The sequence below is a fragment of the Chinchilla lanigera genome, unplaced genomic scaffold, assembly GCF_000276665.1.
Source record: "Chinchilla lanigera isolate Chin_1 unplaced genomic scaffold, ChiLan1.0 scaffold00078, whole genome shotgun sequence".
Classification (NCBI taxonomy): Eukaryota; Metazoa; Chordata; class Mammalia; order Rodentia; family Chinchillidae; genus Chinchilla; species Chinchilla lanigera.
In genome coordinates, this window is record NW_004955479.1 from 2,570,082 (window position 1) to 2,587,430 (window position 17,349).

Genomic DNA, 17,349 nt, shown 5'->3' on the forward strand with positions numbered 1-17,349 from the left:
AATCAACTTTATAATTTAAGAACTTTTTTATACTAAGATGCTTATCTTTCCAACTGTGAGACACATTAAAAGATAGCCAATGAACTTAGTTATATAAGGAATTCAAATAAAACTCGTAACCATCTCAGTTATTTGACTTTGTAGGTAGAATTATAGTGGACTGAAGAAATTACAAAAGGGATTATTTTTGATTGAGCAAGTAATTTACTCAATTCTCATTTAAATCTATGGAACACTAAAATCTGGTAGGTAATTTCAAGTTGAAATATTGCATTTATTAGACTCATTTTAGCTCTTCTTTTTTTAAATAGACAAATGCTTGCTCTGTTGTCCAGACTGGCCTTGAATTCCTGGGCTCAAGCCACCCCCTCTTGCCTCAGTCCTCAGGAAGCTGGAATTAGAGGCATGTACCACCATGCCCAGCTAGATCTATGTTCCTTTAAAAATTACTGATAACAAATTGTGATGGAAAAAATGCATATTTTTACATCTTATCAAACTACATTATCATTTAGCTGAAACACAAGCTTGAAAAACAAACCAGCATCTTTTTGTCTCTTCTCAGTGGAAACACTTGCATAGAGTGCTTCTAGTCATCCTTTCTCACGTTTTTCTCCCCTCCCTAACTTTTTAAGTGGTAAAGGTATCAGTTAATTAGAATTTAGAATGTCTTAAATTTTAAGACAGTGACTCTCAACAGGGCAATACTATGAGAAAATGAAGGGGAGAAGGAGGCATGTACCTTTAGAAAAGCCTGCTCAGCTGGTTCTGATGAGCATCTTCTGTTTCCCGCACAATCAGAAATTAAGACTTAACAGCGTGAAACCCAGTTGTATAAAAAATAGGCACAAATTATTACTCTCTAGAAAATATTTATTGACACTTGTTTTAATTCTCTTTCCATAATCTGAGAAATAAACATGATACACAAAATACAGTAAAATGCACTCTTCCCATTTCAAATAAATATTATTTCACTTTTGTAAAAAATTTAATATGCATAATTTGCCACAGCATATGAATTAGTGAGATATAGCGAAGATAATCGCTAAACTGTCACTTTAATGATTCTCACAAGCATTTGTCTTAAGACAAAGAATACTACTCATTGTAGAACTACACTGACTGGGAAACTGTTGCTTCTTTTTTAAAAAGGCAAAGATAAGTTCTTTTAAGAAGTGTTTATTTTTAAAAAATTGTTCATGGGCTTCGTGTGGGAGAAAACAGCATCCATGTGCTGGCTGAATCAACTGAGACCCGTGTACATTTTCTTGTCACTGCTTCCTAAAGACCAGACTGCAGTCCGACTTCTAATGATTTCTATGTATCAGACTGGTAATTTTCAAAATCAGTGGCTAAGTATTTAAATGAAGAGTTATGAATGTAATGTAGACCCAAGACTGAATTTAAAAGCTCTGTTAATGGGAAAGGCTAACACAATGGTTCTACACAGAACAAATTTATCCTTTTCACAATTGTTATTCTTAACCTTATGAGAAACCAAAGCTACTCAATTATACAGACTTAGCCCAGACATATACACATACATCCCTAATTAGTTTAAGACAATGTGTTAGTTTGCTCTTGTAAGTGGTAAGAATATTTTAGTAACCAGAAAAAAATCACATTTAGGTCATCACCAATTTTGAAAGTGTTCATAATGTATAATCTAGTCACCCTCGAAAGAATATATCAAGAAATTAAAGTCATTAGTACTAACTTCCTATGTTAATGGTTAATTGATAATTTTATACTAGCCTGTGGAAGTAAATCAACCTTTACCATAGTTCCAATCCCACTATATGTGGCTCACTTACATAGATGCAGAAATGGTGATCAAATCATGCCAACTCCAACATAACTGTATTCAGCAAAAGCCTTGCACAGGCTATAAAGTGGGTATTAGATCTGTCCCAGCATTATAAATGACAACAATTATTGTCCAGGTGGTGACATATGAAACTTTCCTCTCTTTAAAGAGTACAAAATTATATGTCTACATATCATTTTATGGCAGTATTTTTAAGTCTATAAAGTTTTGAAACATATAACTGTTACTCAAAAATTCACAAGTCCAATAAAACAAGTTTGTAGTTTCCTTCTTTGACAATCTTTATAATTCTTCCATCTCAAAGTGTGTATTAAAGCTGTTTGCCATGGATGTATGTTCAAAGATCCTTGAAAGGCTTGGTTTCAAAAGTTCGACTGAGTGACATGAAAGGTGCTGAGAATTGTCATTTTTCAGGGACATTATTTGGTCTGTCCCAGGTTCTCTTCTATCATAATACAGAGCCCAGAGAAGCGTAATAGTGAGAATCATGGCCAGGATTTGTGTCACTCCAATGGAGATCCCTAGAAACCTAAGTACTTGCAGTTGTTTGGTTCCTCTCAAAAAGGAGTACATTTTCTTCCCACAACCCTGTAAAAGAAACAGCATGATCAATATTACTGTATGTTACAGTAGTTCAAAAATAGTGAAAACAACATTTTGTGTCAGTTAATTAGAATAATACATTTTAAGACAGTGACTCCCAACAGGGCAATATTATGAGAAAATGGAGGTGAGAAGGAGGCATGTACCTTTAGAAAAGCCTGCTTAGCTGGTTTTGATAGCATCTTTTGTTTCCCGCACAACCTGAAATTAAGACTTAACAGTGTGAAACCCAATGTCTAGACCAGAGGGGCTAGCAACATCTTTTTTTTTTTTATAAAGAACCAGAGAATAAGTAGTTTAGGTTTACAGGTTATATGACCTCTGCAGCAACTACTTATTTCTGTCACTATAATATAAAAGCAACCATATACAGTATGTAAATGAATGGCAGTACGTGTATGCCAATGAAATGTCCACGCACACCCAAAGGCACTGGGCCAGAGCTGGCTCACAGGCCATGGACTGCTGACTCCTGATAGAATCTGATCCAAACATATTTAAAAAAGGTTTTACTATTATTATTAAGTTCCCCCTCTTTATTAGTATGTTTGTGATACATAGTGAATAGAGTCACTGTAGGGAATTGAATATATATATATATATATATAAATCCTTTTACTGTTGAATTATAGCTCATTTGGTCAAAAACTTTCCCCAAGGATCAGGAGCCTTTTCTCTGCTGCTGAAACATGCTGACAGGTAAAAATTTACCCTGATCCCAGCCCACCGCCTACAGCAGAAATACATGTAGGAAAGTTATGTCATGACCCAGCTTCTACTTTTACCAGGTAGTGATCTGAAAAGTATCTTCAGGCCCTACACAGATCAGAGACACTTGTCTTTAAAAATTCGCAAGCTTTTTGTTTGTATCTGAAGAACAAATTTTGCAGGAATCCTATGACAGACCCAGAAGAGAATTCTGAAGGAAGATAAGAGGTTGGAAAACGTAGGGGAAGGAAAACTCATGACAAAGAACTAGAGCAGAGGAGCAAAGACAAGGAGATAGGTGGAGACTGACAACTGCAGTAGGTCACCCTTCTGAGTGACCAGAGCACAGCTGCCTATTTCCAGTGACCAGTACCTCAGGTGACCGTACTCCGTGCCTTGTCCCTTGGGATCTACAGCAAACAAATGTAACCTACTCCTCTAAAGGGAAATTATAAATTTCTTATTGTACATTAAGGTGAAAATCTATGATACCACTCTATGAAAAACATCAAGGAACTTTGAAGATTCTGAGAGTTTACTTGGAAACAGGCCACAGCCTTGTGGATGCTGGCAGAAGGCAGGAAACAAAGGAATTTAATCCTCTAGCAATAAAAATTGTCAAGGAATATGTCATTTTCTCAAGTTTCAAGCGCACTATGAAGAAGCTCAAATGATGTATGCACACAGTGAGTTGTGCATGGGACAGGAACCCTGAGCTTAGGGGACCCAACCTTTCTTGATGGGTAATAAGCATCACTGTCTTCACATGAGAGAGGACTTTTTATTACACAGGACAGGATGAAAACCTGTATTTCCTATGAAGGAGGCACTATTCTATTTTCAAGGCTGTTTTCTTTACAGACATTCAGGAAAAGATGGTCCAGTTACTCAGTGTCTCCATCCCCAAGACAGAGAGAAATATGGGACAGCCTTAGAAAATGATCTCCCAGCAAGAACTTGACTGTGAAAGCTTTTATTCTGAGTTTCTAGTAAAAGCAACTAGCTGTTTGCCCTACAGAAGCAGCCACTTGAGTAAAAAGAAAATCGTATTTACTTAGATTACTTCTTCCTTGTTTTCTGCTCCAGGTCCTACAAGGAAATCACTAAGCCGAGAAAAACACTATGAATCAGTTGTCAACTTATCCATTTTATTGAAGGGGAGGGATGAACAATATAGAATTGTTGGATTTCTAAAAGACACTGATTGATACTGCTACCCCAGTAAGACATTACTTTAGAGAAACATAAAAATCATGTTCAACTAGTCAAAGACAATTTTTTAGCAACTTCTTTTTTTGGTAAACCATGTAATAACAACTAACAGTAAAAGAATAGCAAATATTCACCAACTTCACAAAAGTGAAATTAAAATATTTATAATTTTGTAATACTTAACATTTTACAAAAGGTCATATCTCTGCTATATTATCTAGTTGATAGATACAGAAGAAATATATACAGACAGAAATACACAAGTACTCTGTGGGAAGCCAAAAATACATATTACAGTGAACATGAATCAAAGTTCAAGTACTTTGAACTTGAATCAAAGTTCAAGTACTTTTCAAAATGTTCCACTGAGGTATTCTGTCAGACCCCATCCGCTCTTATGCGTACGTGCCTATCTAATAAACACCTTTATATGACACAGTAAAGGATAATGTTCAGATCACGCCTTGCAGATCTTGAATTCAAAGCCATGCTCTGCTATTCAGAAGCTATGTAACTTTGGGAATGTTACTTAATCTCTCCACGCTTTAGTGTTCTTATCTGAGAACTCCTGGTAACAGCACCTATCTGTTTGGGATATTGGCAAGACTTGCTGAAAAAGTACCCAAAATGATATCTAGTTTGTGACAAGAGTTCAGCAGGTACCAGCCATATCTGGTGTGTCAGCCCAAGTCAGAAAGATCAAATTAAAAATAGAAAATCTGTGACCAGCAGATACAGAAAAGTGTGAGCTTCAGCACTTTGTAAAAGTGTATGGAAAACGCCAGAAGGATAGCATTTTATCACCAGTAAATATTAATGCAACAGTCATTGCTTACAACAGCCACAGCGGCCATCACTGCTTTTCAGGATAATGAAGCCACTCTCTAAAATGAGGATCTGCCACTGAGACATGTAATCACTAGCCTCCTGATTAAAAAGAAATACTTAACTTAATTTGCAACAAGTCACCTCAAAAACAGTAAAATAAAAATGGCTTGGTGTCAGACATAAGGAAAATTGCTTTATACAGATACGTCACTTACTGCTAGGCAATGTGGAACCACAGTCTCACATCTGTCTTTCAAGAGATTGATATAAATGACTTTGAAGTATGTTTACCGATTCTTTACCTATGCTCTTAGTTTAGTGCAAAGATGGGTCACTAATGAATACAAAAGAATTCATGTGGGCAGGTCAATATTTTAGTAGTAATAATTGTAATTATAGAGTTAAACATAACCAGTTAAGGTACAAAATTTCAGCTAGTTGGGAAAAATAAATTCAAGAGATCTACTGTAAAATATTATGACTACAGATAAAAATGTATTTTTTCTTTTTCTTTTCTTTTAAAGAGAATAAAAAATAAAAATGATACACAATTTCAAAACAAGATAATAGGACATTAACAATGGTTATTATACTACATATCTTCAAAGTAGCTGCTCAGATGACCAGATATGGGAATGTAAGACTGATCAAATAATATAAACACTGATTCAAGAAATATATAAGCTGATGATTCAATGCCATAAAATGTTATCAGTCAATTATTTCATTATTACCTTTTCAATATTCTCTGGGGCTTGAATTTTGACTATATAGCTCTTTGATTTACTGGTATCTCCATTCATTTTATTTCATTTTAATTTGTAAAACTACAGGAGAGGAAATATTTCTTTTTTAAATATATGAGTAAAACAAAGCAGAAATTGATAAAAAGGTACAATCTATTGTTTGATAGTTTGGCATTATAGAACATGTATTTTTATTTTTTATACAATCATATTTATTTCTTAAAAGGTACAGTAAATTATATTATCTGCAATGGTTTGGGAATAAGATATATTACTTAATATCAAATACTATAAAGTGAGAAGGGACCTTGGAAGTCAGTGGGTTGAACTTTCTATTTCTTAAAAGCATGATTAGAAAGCACTTTTGGGATGACAGCCAACGGTTATAATAAAGGCTTCTGAATGGCCTCTCCATATGAGCAATGGAAAATCTCACAAAAATGTTCACTTCTTCAGAACACTGAAAATGAGAGGCTCACAGCAATCTGAGCAGCATTAATTCAAGGAAAGCACCTGCGTCTCAGGAAGAATGGCAAGCTCTGTGGCATTTTAACGTACCTGATCACATCTCTCTCCCAAGCCCTGCAGGAGTCATAACAACCACAGCCTGAATCTTGATAGCCTGGCAGGCACTGCAGAAATAAAGTGGGATGGGACCTCCTTGGAAACCCCATTCCCAATGAGAATTCCCATTCTTTATACAGTCTGGCGGGTCTCTGAAAGAGCCTTCTGACATGGCTGTCTTTATTTAACCTGACTTGGAGCTCAACCACAGAAACAACTTTCTCACCTGGGAATGTTTACTAAAGACAGTGTTACTAAAGACAATCAGAAGCAACTGTAGATTGCTGAGGCTGCTCAAGGCATCGAGTAACAGTTGCTTACTGCTGAGCTACCCTAACAGCTTCAGAAGAAGCAGCAGGGGAATGGTAAGTTCATAGTGGAATCGGCAAAGGGGATTGCACATGTGCCCAGGTTTGCGTAGATGCACAGGAAAAACCTAGGAAAGCCTTGAGATCTTATCTCCAGGTAACCCTGAGGTCCTGTGCGCCCTTGGCAAAGCCTGGGAGACTTACTGCTTCTGAACATCTAGGGAAACCTCTGCTCATTAATTAACTGACCACTGCACTACCACAGCAGTGACTTCAGTGGCCACATATGTCGAAGAACACAGACTTCACAGAATCAGTGTAGACAAATCATTGAGCAATAATAATAATGAGCAACAATAATAAAACTGGGAGACGGGATCTGATTCACAAAGTTGTCACACTGTTATTTGGAATTACAGGTGTGTGCCACATGCCTGGCCTAGCAACACAAATTCTTAGCTGTCATTTTCTTGATGGAATCTGCCTTTGTAATAGGATGCACGGTTCCAGCACAGGGGCTTTGCCCATCCCTTTTCCATAGAAGTAGGGAGTCATACCTGAAGAGTCATTACTTTCCCTTGAATCAAACTCTTCTGGCTAATTATTCCTCATTTCTTCAAATTTTTCAAATGTATGCATTTCATCATTCTGATGATCCTATTCTGGATTGTGCTGATCATGCACTGTTTCTTTGAAAATGACATAGATTTTTTAACCTTAAAAATTAGAAAGTGCAGTAAAATTTTAAGACAATCAGGATTACTGTGCATGGGTTTGGGTTCCTTAGAAAAGCAGACCCAGGGTTCTACGGTTATGTCGCATGGTTGGCCCTTGGCTTCCTTCTAGATCACTGGCCCTCAATATTATCTCTATGTTAGAATATGTGGTCTATTTGATGTAAAGGTCCATATGGATCCCTCAATTTTATAACAATATATTAATCTTATCACTTCTTCACTCCCTTTGCAAAGTACACAGCATTTCAAGGAAGACCAAATTTTAGCCCTTAAATTTGAATGAGAATTCATTAAATTATATTTTGTGCTCTTCTATTAAGAACCTTCCAAGAATTATTATCTATAGATTATTTAAAATAAATGAAATCAATTGACACCTTTAGGTACTTTCATTTATATGCAGACATCAAACTATAGTGTCAAAATCTGCCAACTCACAATATATACTATTTAAGCCCTTGCAGATTATTCTCCACTGAGATCTGCTTTAGTGCTACGTAATAAAGAACACTATAAGAGGTCACCTGTATGTGAAAAATAATATTGAAGACATTTTCCTGGATTACTTAAGAGTAACAGATATAAAATCCCACTTAGAAAAAATCCTTTAGAATTTTTCTCCCTTTGAAAACTTAGAACATTTATTCTTCTAACATTAGAATTAAACAGAGGCGTCTGAGTCCTTTCCAGCTGAGCCATCCAAAACCTCAGAGGCAAGCAGGACATCCAACTACAGCAACCCTGCTGGCCTTCAGAGTAAGCGTATCTGCTTACTCTGCCACTTTACCTCAACCATTTCTACTTTGTTATTAATTCACTGTATTTTCTTATATGCTGAAAATACTTGATTCAACGAGGTAGATGTAAACATACAAATAATAGCAAACACTTTTTTATGATGCACAAAATTTAGTATTTCCTTAGTATCTTAGAAAACACTGTAGACACAACATGAGAAGAACCATGCGGAGTGTCAATTAGGCATTTACACAAATACGTCCAGGTAAGGATGAACTTCCCCAAAGAATATTCTTCCACGTAAGGTAATTCTCCTTCCCCGTCACTTTCTACATTCTTCACAGCTACAGCTCCCAGCTTTACTGTTAATTCTGCACACATTCCTATTGAAGTAACTCGAGCTGACCATAACCTGAGCTTATTCTGAGCCAGAAAAGTAATTATGCATATGTTTTACATTTTTTCAGTGTAAACTTGGACATTTTCATTGAAAAAAAGATACAAGGGCTTGAGAAAAAAATACAGATGTTTCTATATGTGTTATAGTATTCATAGGTATGCAGTTCTATAAACAAACTTCAGCTGAGTGAGTCACAAGAGGTAGCAGAAATGTTACAGATCAAAACTGCATTTCACTTCAGTAAGGGTTTTTTTCTTCCACATAGGAAAGAAATGAACTGCACTTATTTGCTTTTCTCAAAATAAAATAGTCTGAACTGATTTTATTCAGCTACGTTTTCTTCCTAAGGAAATCTGTACTAACCCTAATTAATGACCTCATATAACTCAAAGGTATGAATAAGATTTGTTGTCTAACCTACTTTACTGGCTGTAATATTAAAATTCTGGACAACCATTCACTGCATTATAAATAATAATACTGCCTTTATCAGAGAAAGAGCAGAAGTCCTTACATTTTCTATAATCTACTTGAAGGCATGTCAGGATGCCTCATTCACTTAAGGAAATTACACAGTTGAAATTATTCTGATGTATTTACAAAGTGAGTTTCTAAAAGTGGAAAAACACAATCCTTTTCATTACTCAGGATTCACAGCCCACACCAAAAAAAATCAAACAGCCTTATAATGTTCATAAAGTATAAATAAAATCTAGGTTACAATACAAGCCAATATTGATATTTTTATAATTGAGTTTTGATGATAAACATATATCTCAAGTTAGAAATGACTTGTTAATTACGGGGTAGAAATATACAACTTTCAGTGTTATTTCTTCAGGAACTGAAGAGTGGAATGGTACCAGTTCATGGGTTCATGCATTCACAGACATTAAGCAGGCTGGATCAAAAACTATCCACTGATAACCTTAAACTAAACAGAGAAATAAGCATGTGTGTAAGAAAAGAAATAAACAAGCAATAAAGTCCACTGCAAGACTTTCTGTTCTTTAAAGAGTAAAGCTGAACAACGCATAGGAAACACAGCAGAAAACATCATTTTATTTTTTACTATATGGAGGCCCTTAAATCTCATTACATCCTCTCAATAGCCCCACAGTATAGGCAGAGTCGTTAAATTTTAAAGATCGCATTTGCTGCATATTTTTCAATTTTACCAAAAAATATGATTATAAGAAACCTGAGTCCCTAGAGAGGCCAGTTCCAGGTGCAGGTCGTGTCCCTCTCCTGGCTGAGCAGAAGACCTTCACAGACCCCTCATGCAAAGTGTTCACCCTCACTGTTTGTCTAAAAACAAAGAAAAGGGAAAACCATCAAACCCTCAAAATTCTGACCCAAAAATCTACCTCTGGCTGGCAGAAACTTCTGTAACCATGACAGTGCACTTCCCTCTCTTCACAAACAAACTAGTGGCAATTTAGCTAGTTACAAATCTAACTATGGATCACAAATTTTTCTATGTACTTCAATAAATTAGTTATTTCTGTCATTAGCCACCACTGAGCCCTGAAAAGGCGGGTTCATGGTGTGCCAGCCAGGTTCCAGGTAGTCGTTTATCTCTGTAACACTATGTCGAGGTAGTTACTACTAATGTCTTATGCAGTACCTGAGGGAGCGGAGGTTTAGAAACGAAGAACACTGCAAACGCTCAGCATCTGAGAAATTCAGTGTCCACACACCTGGGCTCTGGAATCAAACAGACTCACGCTCAGTCATGACCAACTCTCTGACACAGAGCAAGCGAATCTGCCACTCTGTGCTTTGCTTTTCTCTTCTCTAAGACGGACATAAAATACTGTACCACTTTCAAAGAATTATTTTAGGATTTTAATGAAGAAATGCACTGAAAATCTCCACTTATGTAGCTATATAAACGAGCATCTACTTGAAAAAAAAATCCACTGTGTGTGCTGGGCTTGAGGACAACACCCCAGAGGATGGTGCCTTGGCATGCTGAGTATTCTTGAAATGCAAGAGACTGCAGGACTGCTGAAGCAGGAAGGCTTCTCTGGCCTCTCCTCCCTCCTTTCTCCTGCTCCCTTTATCCCCAAAGCAGGTTGTATAATCTTGAGTTCCTCTCTCCGGAAGTAAGCCATCAAGCTAGCAAGGTCATCTGTCTGACCCCTTCCTTCCTCCCTCCCTTAAAGATCCTCAGGGACAAGTGTCCTGCGTTATGCCTGGGGGAGAACTGGAAGAATGTGAAACAGTCCTTGCTGCAGTCCCACCTTCACATTTGTTACCACTACATCCCTTTTCATCTGATCATGCTCCTCTGCATCTACCCACTTATTTCATCAGACTTAGCACACAAATGCAGGGTCTTCGGGTCTCCATTCCTGAGGACTCCTTTGTCAGGTAAAACTTTCATTCAATAAACGTGTTAACCTGTCTTTTGTTATAGGAGTGCTGACCGTGAATTTTCGAGTAGGGAAGGAAAAGATACTCTTTTTGCTTCCCTGCATGTACTTGAATCCTTGACTTCCTTTAACTCACAGGTATAAGTGGCAATATATATCGAACAGGTACTGTTCTAAGGGCTTCGCACGTGCTCATTTACTTAACTCAAGAGAAAAAGAGAAAGAGAGGAAGGAAGGGAGAAAGGAAGGAAGAGGGCAGGAAAGAAAAAAGAAAAGAAAGCAAGCTTATGAGACTAAAGAATATTCTGATTATCCCTATTTTCAGGTGAGGAAACTGAAGCAGAAGGAGGTTTAAATTTGCCTGAATTCACATCGCCGGTAAGGAGACCAAAGATTTAACCCAAAGAGTCTGGCCTCAAATTCTACTCAACTTGTGAACTGGTGCTTCCTCACAATGGGAAACTCGTCCCTAAGGACGTCTCCTTTCACATCCTTCCTGCCTTCATTTCTTTTTTTTTTTTTTTTACCAGGAATCAAACTCACGACCTTGCGCTTGCCAGGCAGGTGCTGTGCTGCTGAGCTAAATCCCTAGCCCCGTTCCTGCCTTCATTTCATCTCAGCCCACAATAGGCATCTCCTCTCTGCAGTAAGCGCTGACATTCCTGAGCTCTGTCCTTGGGGGTATACTTTACACCCCCTCAGTGTGGTTTTACCGCCTCTCATGCCTCCACTGCCTCTTACACATTGATGGTGCTGGCAGCAGACTTTTAGTACCCTCACTCCCAGTCTGTTCTCCATTTCTCCCATAGCAGCTAATGTCACACAATGAACACTGCCTTAGGCAGACCACACTTCCCAGGCTCCTTTACAGTTCAGTGAAGCCACGTGAGTCCCTGTAATGGCTGTGCAGGGTGATGTGCACAGGCCTTCAGGCAAATGGATATGCTCCTTCTCACCTCCCATCTTCTCTCCATGGCTGCAACTGCAGGAAAATGGCAACGACTCTGGAGTACAGGTATTTCAAAAGGCAACGTTACCTCACCATTCTGGCCCCTGGACAAACCTCAGCAGCAAAGCTGGTGAGCATGGCTGACCCAGATGACGGTTCACAGAAGAGATACAAACTCCCCCATACCCAAGCCCCTCTGTCAGCCCTTTCTTCACCTCGCACACGTGAAACCATGTCTCTCGCTGAGTTCTGTTTCCTGACCTCCATATTTCCTAATCAGATTCTGCACAGGGAACAGCCAGCAAAACCTTTAAAACCAGAATTTCCAAAATGTAACTAATACATTTCCAACAATTCCCCTCTATAAACAGCTTCTTCATTGATCCAAGATCCAAATCACAGTCAAGCAGCTTTCAGCTTGGCTGTCACTCACTTCCCATAGCCAATTCATCACCTAAACTGTTCATTCTACCTTTTAAATGTTTTTCACATTCATTCCTTCTCCATTGTAACGCTACATCTGAATTCCAGTCCTTATAATGACATGAACTGACCAAAAAGCTGCTACTCAACTTCTCTGCTTCAAGATCCAACCTTCCCTGCAGCTCCCCACCTTCTCCTATTCTCCACAGTGCTCACCAGCATCCTGATTTTTAAGCAAAAATTAAAATTGTTATTGTTAGCCGGGAGTGGTGGTGCACTCAGGAGGCTGAGGCAGGAGGATCATTGTGAGTTCAAGGCCAGCCTGGGCTACAAAGTGAGTTCAAGACCAGCCTGAACTGCATGGTGAGACGCTGTCTCAAAAACAACAAAAATTGTTATTGTTAAAGGTACTTCTTCAGGCCAAATTATTATAAAAGCTTTTATATCACTGCATCCTAAGGGCAAAAACTGCAAGTGTTTACTAATAAAATCACAAGAAAAAAAGTTGTTTGACTGAACAGTGAATACGAAACAGGATACTCACACTGAACTTTGTCAAGAAAGAGAGGGAAAGAAAAGAAGAATGCATTTGTATACCTGAAGCAAAACTGGCTGAACAGTTTGAGGCCTGATTAGATCAAGCAACGCCTGGAGATGAAAGGGATTCCCCACACATACACACTATGCCCTAACTGGTCCTGCAGGGCTTTGAATGATAAAACAGACACCACTGCAAGCCCGAGTCAACCTGATCCTGCTGGCAGTTTTGGAAGAGATAATGAGTCAGCAGAGAGGCCAAGGGAGAGTCTTTGACTTGATATAAAAGAATCCTGAGAATGGAACTTCTTGAGGATATTGCAGCTACATAACCACTGAGCCTGAAAAGCTGCCTACTGTTTACTATCTAAGTAGGAGGCTCTATGTGTGTTTATCTGACAGCAGTTTTATTATAATAAATCAGCATCCCATGACTACTCTGTCCCAAGTCTTCCTTTTATAATAATGCCTCAAATCTGTGAATACACTTGCTGCTTCGTTTCGCAACTACTCACAGACCAGTACACAAGCCATGCATTAGCTGGACACACAGGGCCTTCTATAACCCCTAGCCCTGTGCATCCACTCTGTAGCGTGCCCCACAGCCTGAGCGGCAGGCATGCTCACTTTGCATCAAGGCCCCTTGCTTTGACAGGCCTTTATCAGCCCCCTGCCACTCGGATATTTTGTGCACTGGCTAGCACCTACTTATCCTCAAAGATTAGAAGGCCAAAAAGCCAATATGACCACTGTGTGTCTCCATCACACGTCAGTCATCAAATGAATGGTGGTTAAGGGTGTCAGCTCCTCCTTGTGCCCACTTTGAAATCTAATGCCTACCTTATATTCTAGCCCTTAACATGGGGATTCCTCCTATGCAGACTTGGCCAACTTCACGTTAGCGTAACTGGCCAGTTCCTGGCTGGAGGCCGAAACTATTATTTCTCACTTCTTGCCTTTTAGTTCTTGTTCCTAATTTTGTTTTTTACCAAGTGGAGAAATTTTTTGGTCCTTAAAAGAGTGCCAGTATCAACCTAGAAGCAGGGTTACCTAGACTAAGCAAACTGACTCCATGACTAGGCAGAATTTGCTCCACGTCCATGCCTTACTTTCCTCATCACAGAATTTGTGTTGTTTCTTTTTCTGAGACAGGGTTCCACTGTGCTCCAAGCTGGCCTCACACTAGCTATGTGGCTCAGGCTGCCCTGAGCTCATGATCTTCCTGCCTCAGATAGTCTCATGTTAACCCACAGCACTTTGTCGTGTCTCCACTTCTGGCTCAGAACACCTGAGGAAAGATTATGTAACAGAATGTTGTGTGTGAACATTATAAGGTAAAAAATTGTTTCTGGCCATCAAAACAAACACAGAGAACGTATCAGCCAATCTTTCAAACTGGTCAAAGATGCTAACAGAAGAGGAATGTTAACAAAAGCGTCGAGAGTGGAGCCACTGCCCAGAGAAAAAGAATGTACTGATTATAAAACTAATGCCATTTCCCAAACACAGCGGAGCACACAGGAGACGGGCAAGGCCAAGACCCACCATCAACTGGCTGGAGGCCAGCAGTGTGAGTTTGCAGCTCTGAGCTCAGACAACACATGGTACACAGTGGAGAGAGCACAAATCCGCAACAGTATTAACCACGGACAAAGGTTTCCGCTGTGACCAAACTCTACTCAGGCTCCCCTGAGCGCTTTTTCAACAAGACCTTGACTTTCAGACTTCCACATTAGCCTGCACTGTTCAGGTTTAGCAAGAATTCTGCTGAGTTCGCTTAGCTAGAATTCCTCCTTCTTCATATTGATCACCACAGATACCTGATCAGGTTCCTCATCCTCCAGTTTCCTCTCCAAGACATAGATTACCATGGCATGTCTTCAGCAAGAGTTTTATTGGTTCAGGTTAGCAAGAACCCCTCCTCACTCCTAGCGTTGTCTTTTAGTAATTTTCTATCCATTGACTCTCACCCTGCTCCTCGATTGTCCATGCTGTATTGAGAGTTGAACCACATTTGTCTCCCCCACTGCAGCGCCCGCCAGGCCTACTTCACTAGTTCCGCCTTGAGTAACGTCTTTGTTATTGACTTTAACAAGTATGACTGAACAATTACTTTCATTTCCCACCATGTGCCATCTCAATCTTTAGCCCCAAAGAGCATCCTGATAGGTCTATGTAGTGTGAAAATCTATACATTCTTGTAATCATCCAGGTTCTTTGTCGTGGAAGTCAAGACTGGAGAAAAAACATATTTTTGTACCTCCACACTCCCTGCCCTTCCCCATCTCCTTTATTTGTAGGTGTTTTCTGATATCAGAAGAAGAAATAACCATCTGAAGAGTCATAAATAGTTTAGGGCAATGTTATTTGTCATAAAAATACCATTAAGAGTATGTGAAATTTACACCCAATACATGGAACACAGAAGATGGAAGAGTCTAAAGGAAAAGTGTCCCCAGAAGACACAGCTGCTCGGAGGGTGTCTCTCTCTCCAGGCCTTACACACGCTTCTGAGAATATTACTTTTCTGAAGAAGGAGTCAATATATTTTAGCAATACTTTCTCTTCTGACTACAAAACAAAGAAATGTGTCTCTGGAGTTACATTTTGCTTGACTTTCTGTGCCACGCTGCTTTACATTTGGAGTGGTTCTATTTGAAAAAGGGCTGTTGTGAGCTTGTTTACTTCCATTTATTTTTCTTGAGGTGGCACACAGAGAAGCAGAATGGCATTTCTGACCCTTTGAGGGGCTGTTTACGCTTTGTTTCCCATCTGAGATAAAAACTGCAACTATTCCCTGCAATTGAACCCCAACAAGATCCAACAAAAGCTCTGCCTCCTGTTCCCTGGCAAATGCATCAAGTACTGAAAAGAATTTTGGCAGTATCGCCCATTCCCTGAAGTCCATCCAAGAAGTGCCCATGTCTATGGACAAGAAGTTGGTCGTCCCTGGTATATAAAGACTTGTTCTCTACTGCCTTCTTTTTTCTTTTCCTTTCTCTCTGCTTTTCTTTTTGTTCAGATCAAGTCAATACTTTCGTAGTCAGTATGGTGGAAAACTCAGCACTGAGAGAAGAGATGTGCTCTGGGCTCTGAGTCTGACGTGTGGCTGAGGTCAGTTCTGATATGCAGCGTCTGGGGATCATGGTTACAGAGACGACTCTAAGGGCAAGGTAGCAAACAGTCAGTCATCTGGGCCTGGACCACCTGAGGGGGAGCCTTTGACCTTGTAGTTCCACAGGCTAAAAATGCTTTTCTGTGATCTTTACTTGGCCCTGTCCTTCTCATCAACTGGCCTCAGTTCAACCACTCCCTTCCAAGACAGTCTTCTCTCCATCTCAAGTAGCTCCTTCCCAACAAGGCTCCACCTGCTACCCCGCCCAGTCTGTAAAGTACTTACTACCTCCTGCAAGTACCTTCTATTACTGTATTTTTCTTAGTAATGTCTACATCATCAACTAGAATATGAACTGCCAGAGAGGAGTTATTTTCACCTGCAACAGTCTCTGCTGGATTCCCAACATTGACAACAGCAGGTGAAATCCAGGAGATAATCACAAAGCGTTTTGGATGTATGAATAGAAGTAAATGGAGAGTCAGGAATATTCTGTGATTTTTAAACCTGTATTTCTACACAAGTGTGTAGCTTCCTAGGGACACTGGAAGAGTTCTATGCTGAAAGTAACAACACTTCTGATGGGAACGTTTCTAAAATGTGCAGTTGTTGCTCTATTTCTGTTCTATCATTTTTCACAGGTTTCAAAATGTGTCATAAAATATTATTGGGTCAGGGACCGGGCAGGCCACCAGATGGTTGAGAATGATTTATTTCCTTAATTTTAGATTACCAAAGAAAGATTGCAGGATGAAAGCCAGTTCTTATCTCTGAGTTTACAGAATATGAAAGATAAAAGTTACCTTGAAATTCATCTGTTCCAGGTTCATTTTTAATTTAAAAACCCACTCTAAACCACCAATGACATGGCTATCTGACCTTGAGTTTAACACTTTTAGTGATGAGACGCTCACTATTTTACAAGATAACCCGTCTCACAACTGCACAGATTTTGATGAGCAAGGTCTTCCATCTATTGATTCAAAACTTCCTTCCTGGAACTTCTGGCCCTTGGAACAACAATGCCTAAGTCTAGTTCCTATTCTGAATTAGGAACTTTGAAATACTTGAAGACATCTAAAGTATCACTCTTCAGTGTTTTTAACTTTAGAGTAAATATTCTAAATTCTTCAGTTGTTATTCACTTGTTTCTTCTTTCAGACCCTCATCTTCCTACTAGATTATCGCTGGACACACTGCAATTGGGAAGCATGTTCTCTAGGGCAAAGTGGAATTGTCTTATTTTTAATTATGGATTTAACTGCACTTATA

The 17,349-nt window shown here is 39.1% G+C and overlaps 1 protein-coding gene across 1 annotated transcript in view; it reads right to left on the minus strand.

The window, feature by feature from the left end:
• Positions 1-855: 855 nt before the first annotated feature.
• Positions 856-17,349, minus strand: part of Tspan12 (tetraspanin 12) — a gene marked incomplete in the record, with an annotated part of 65,948 nt that continues 49,454 nt past the window's right edge. Inside the window, 1 exon segment of the mRNA XM_013503288.1 lies at positions 856-2,419. Coding sequence (XP_013358742.1) covers positions 2,114-2,419 — 306 coding nt within the window.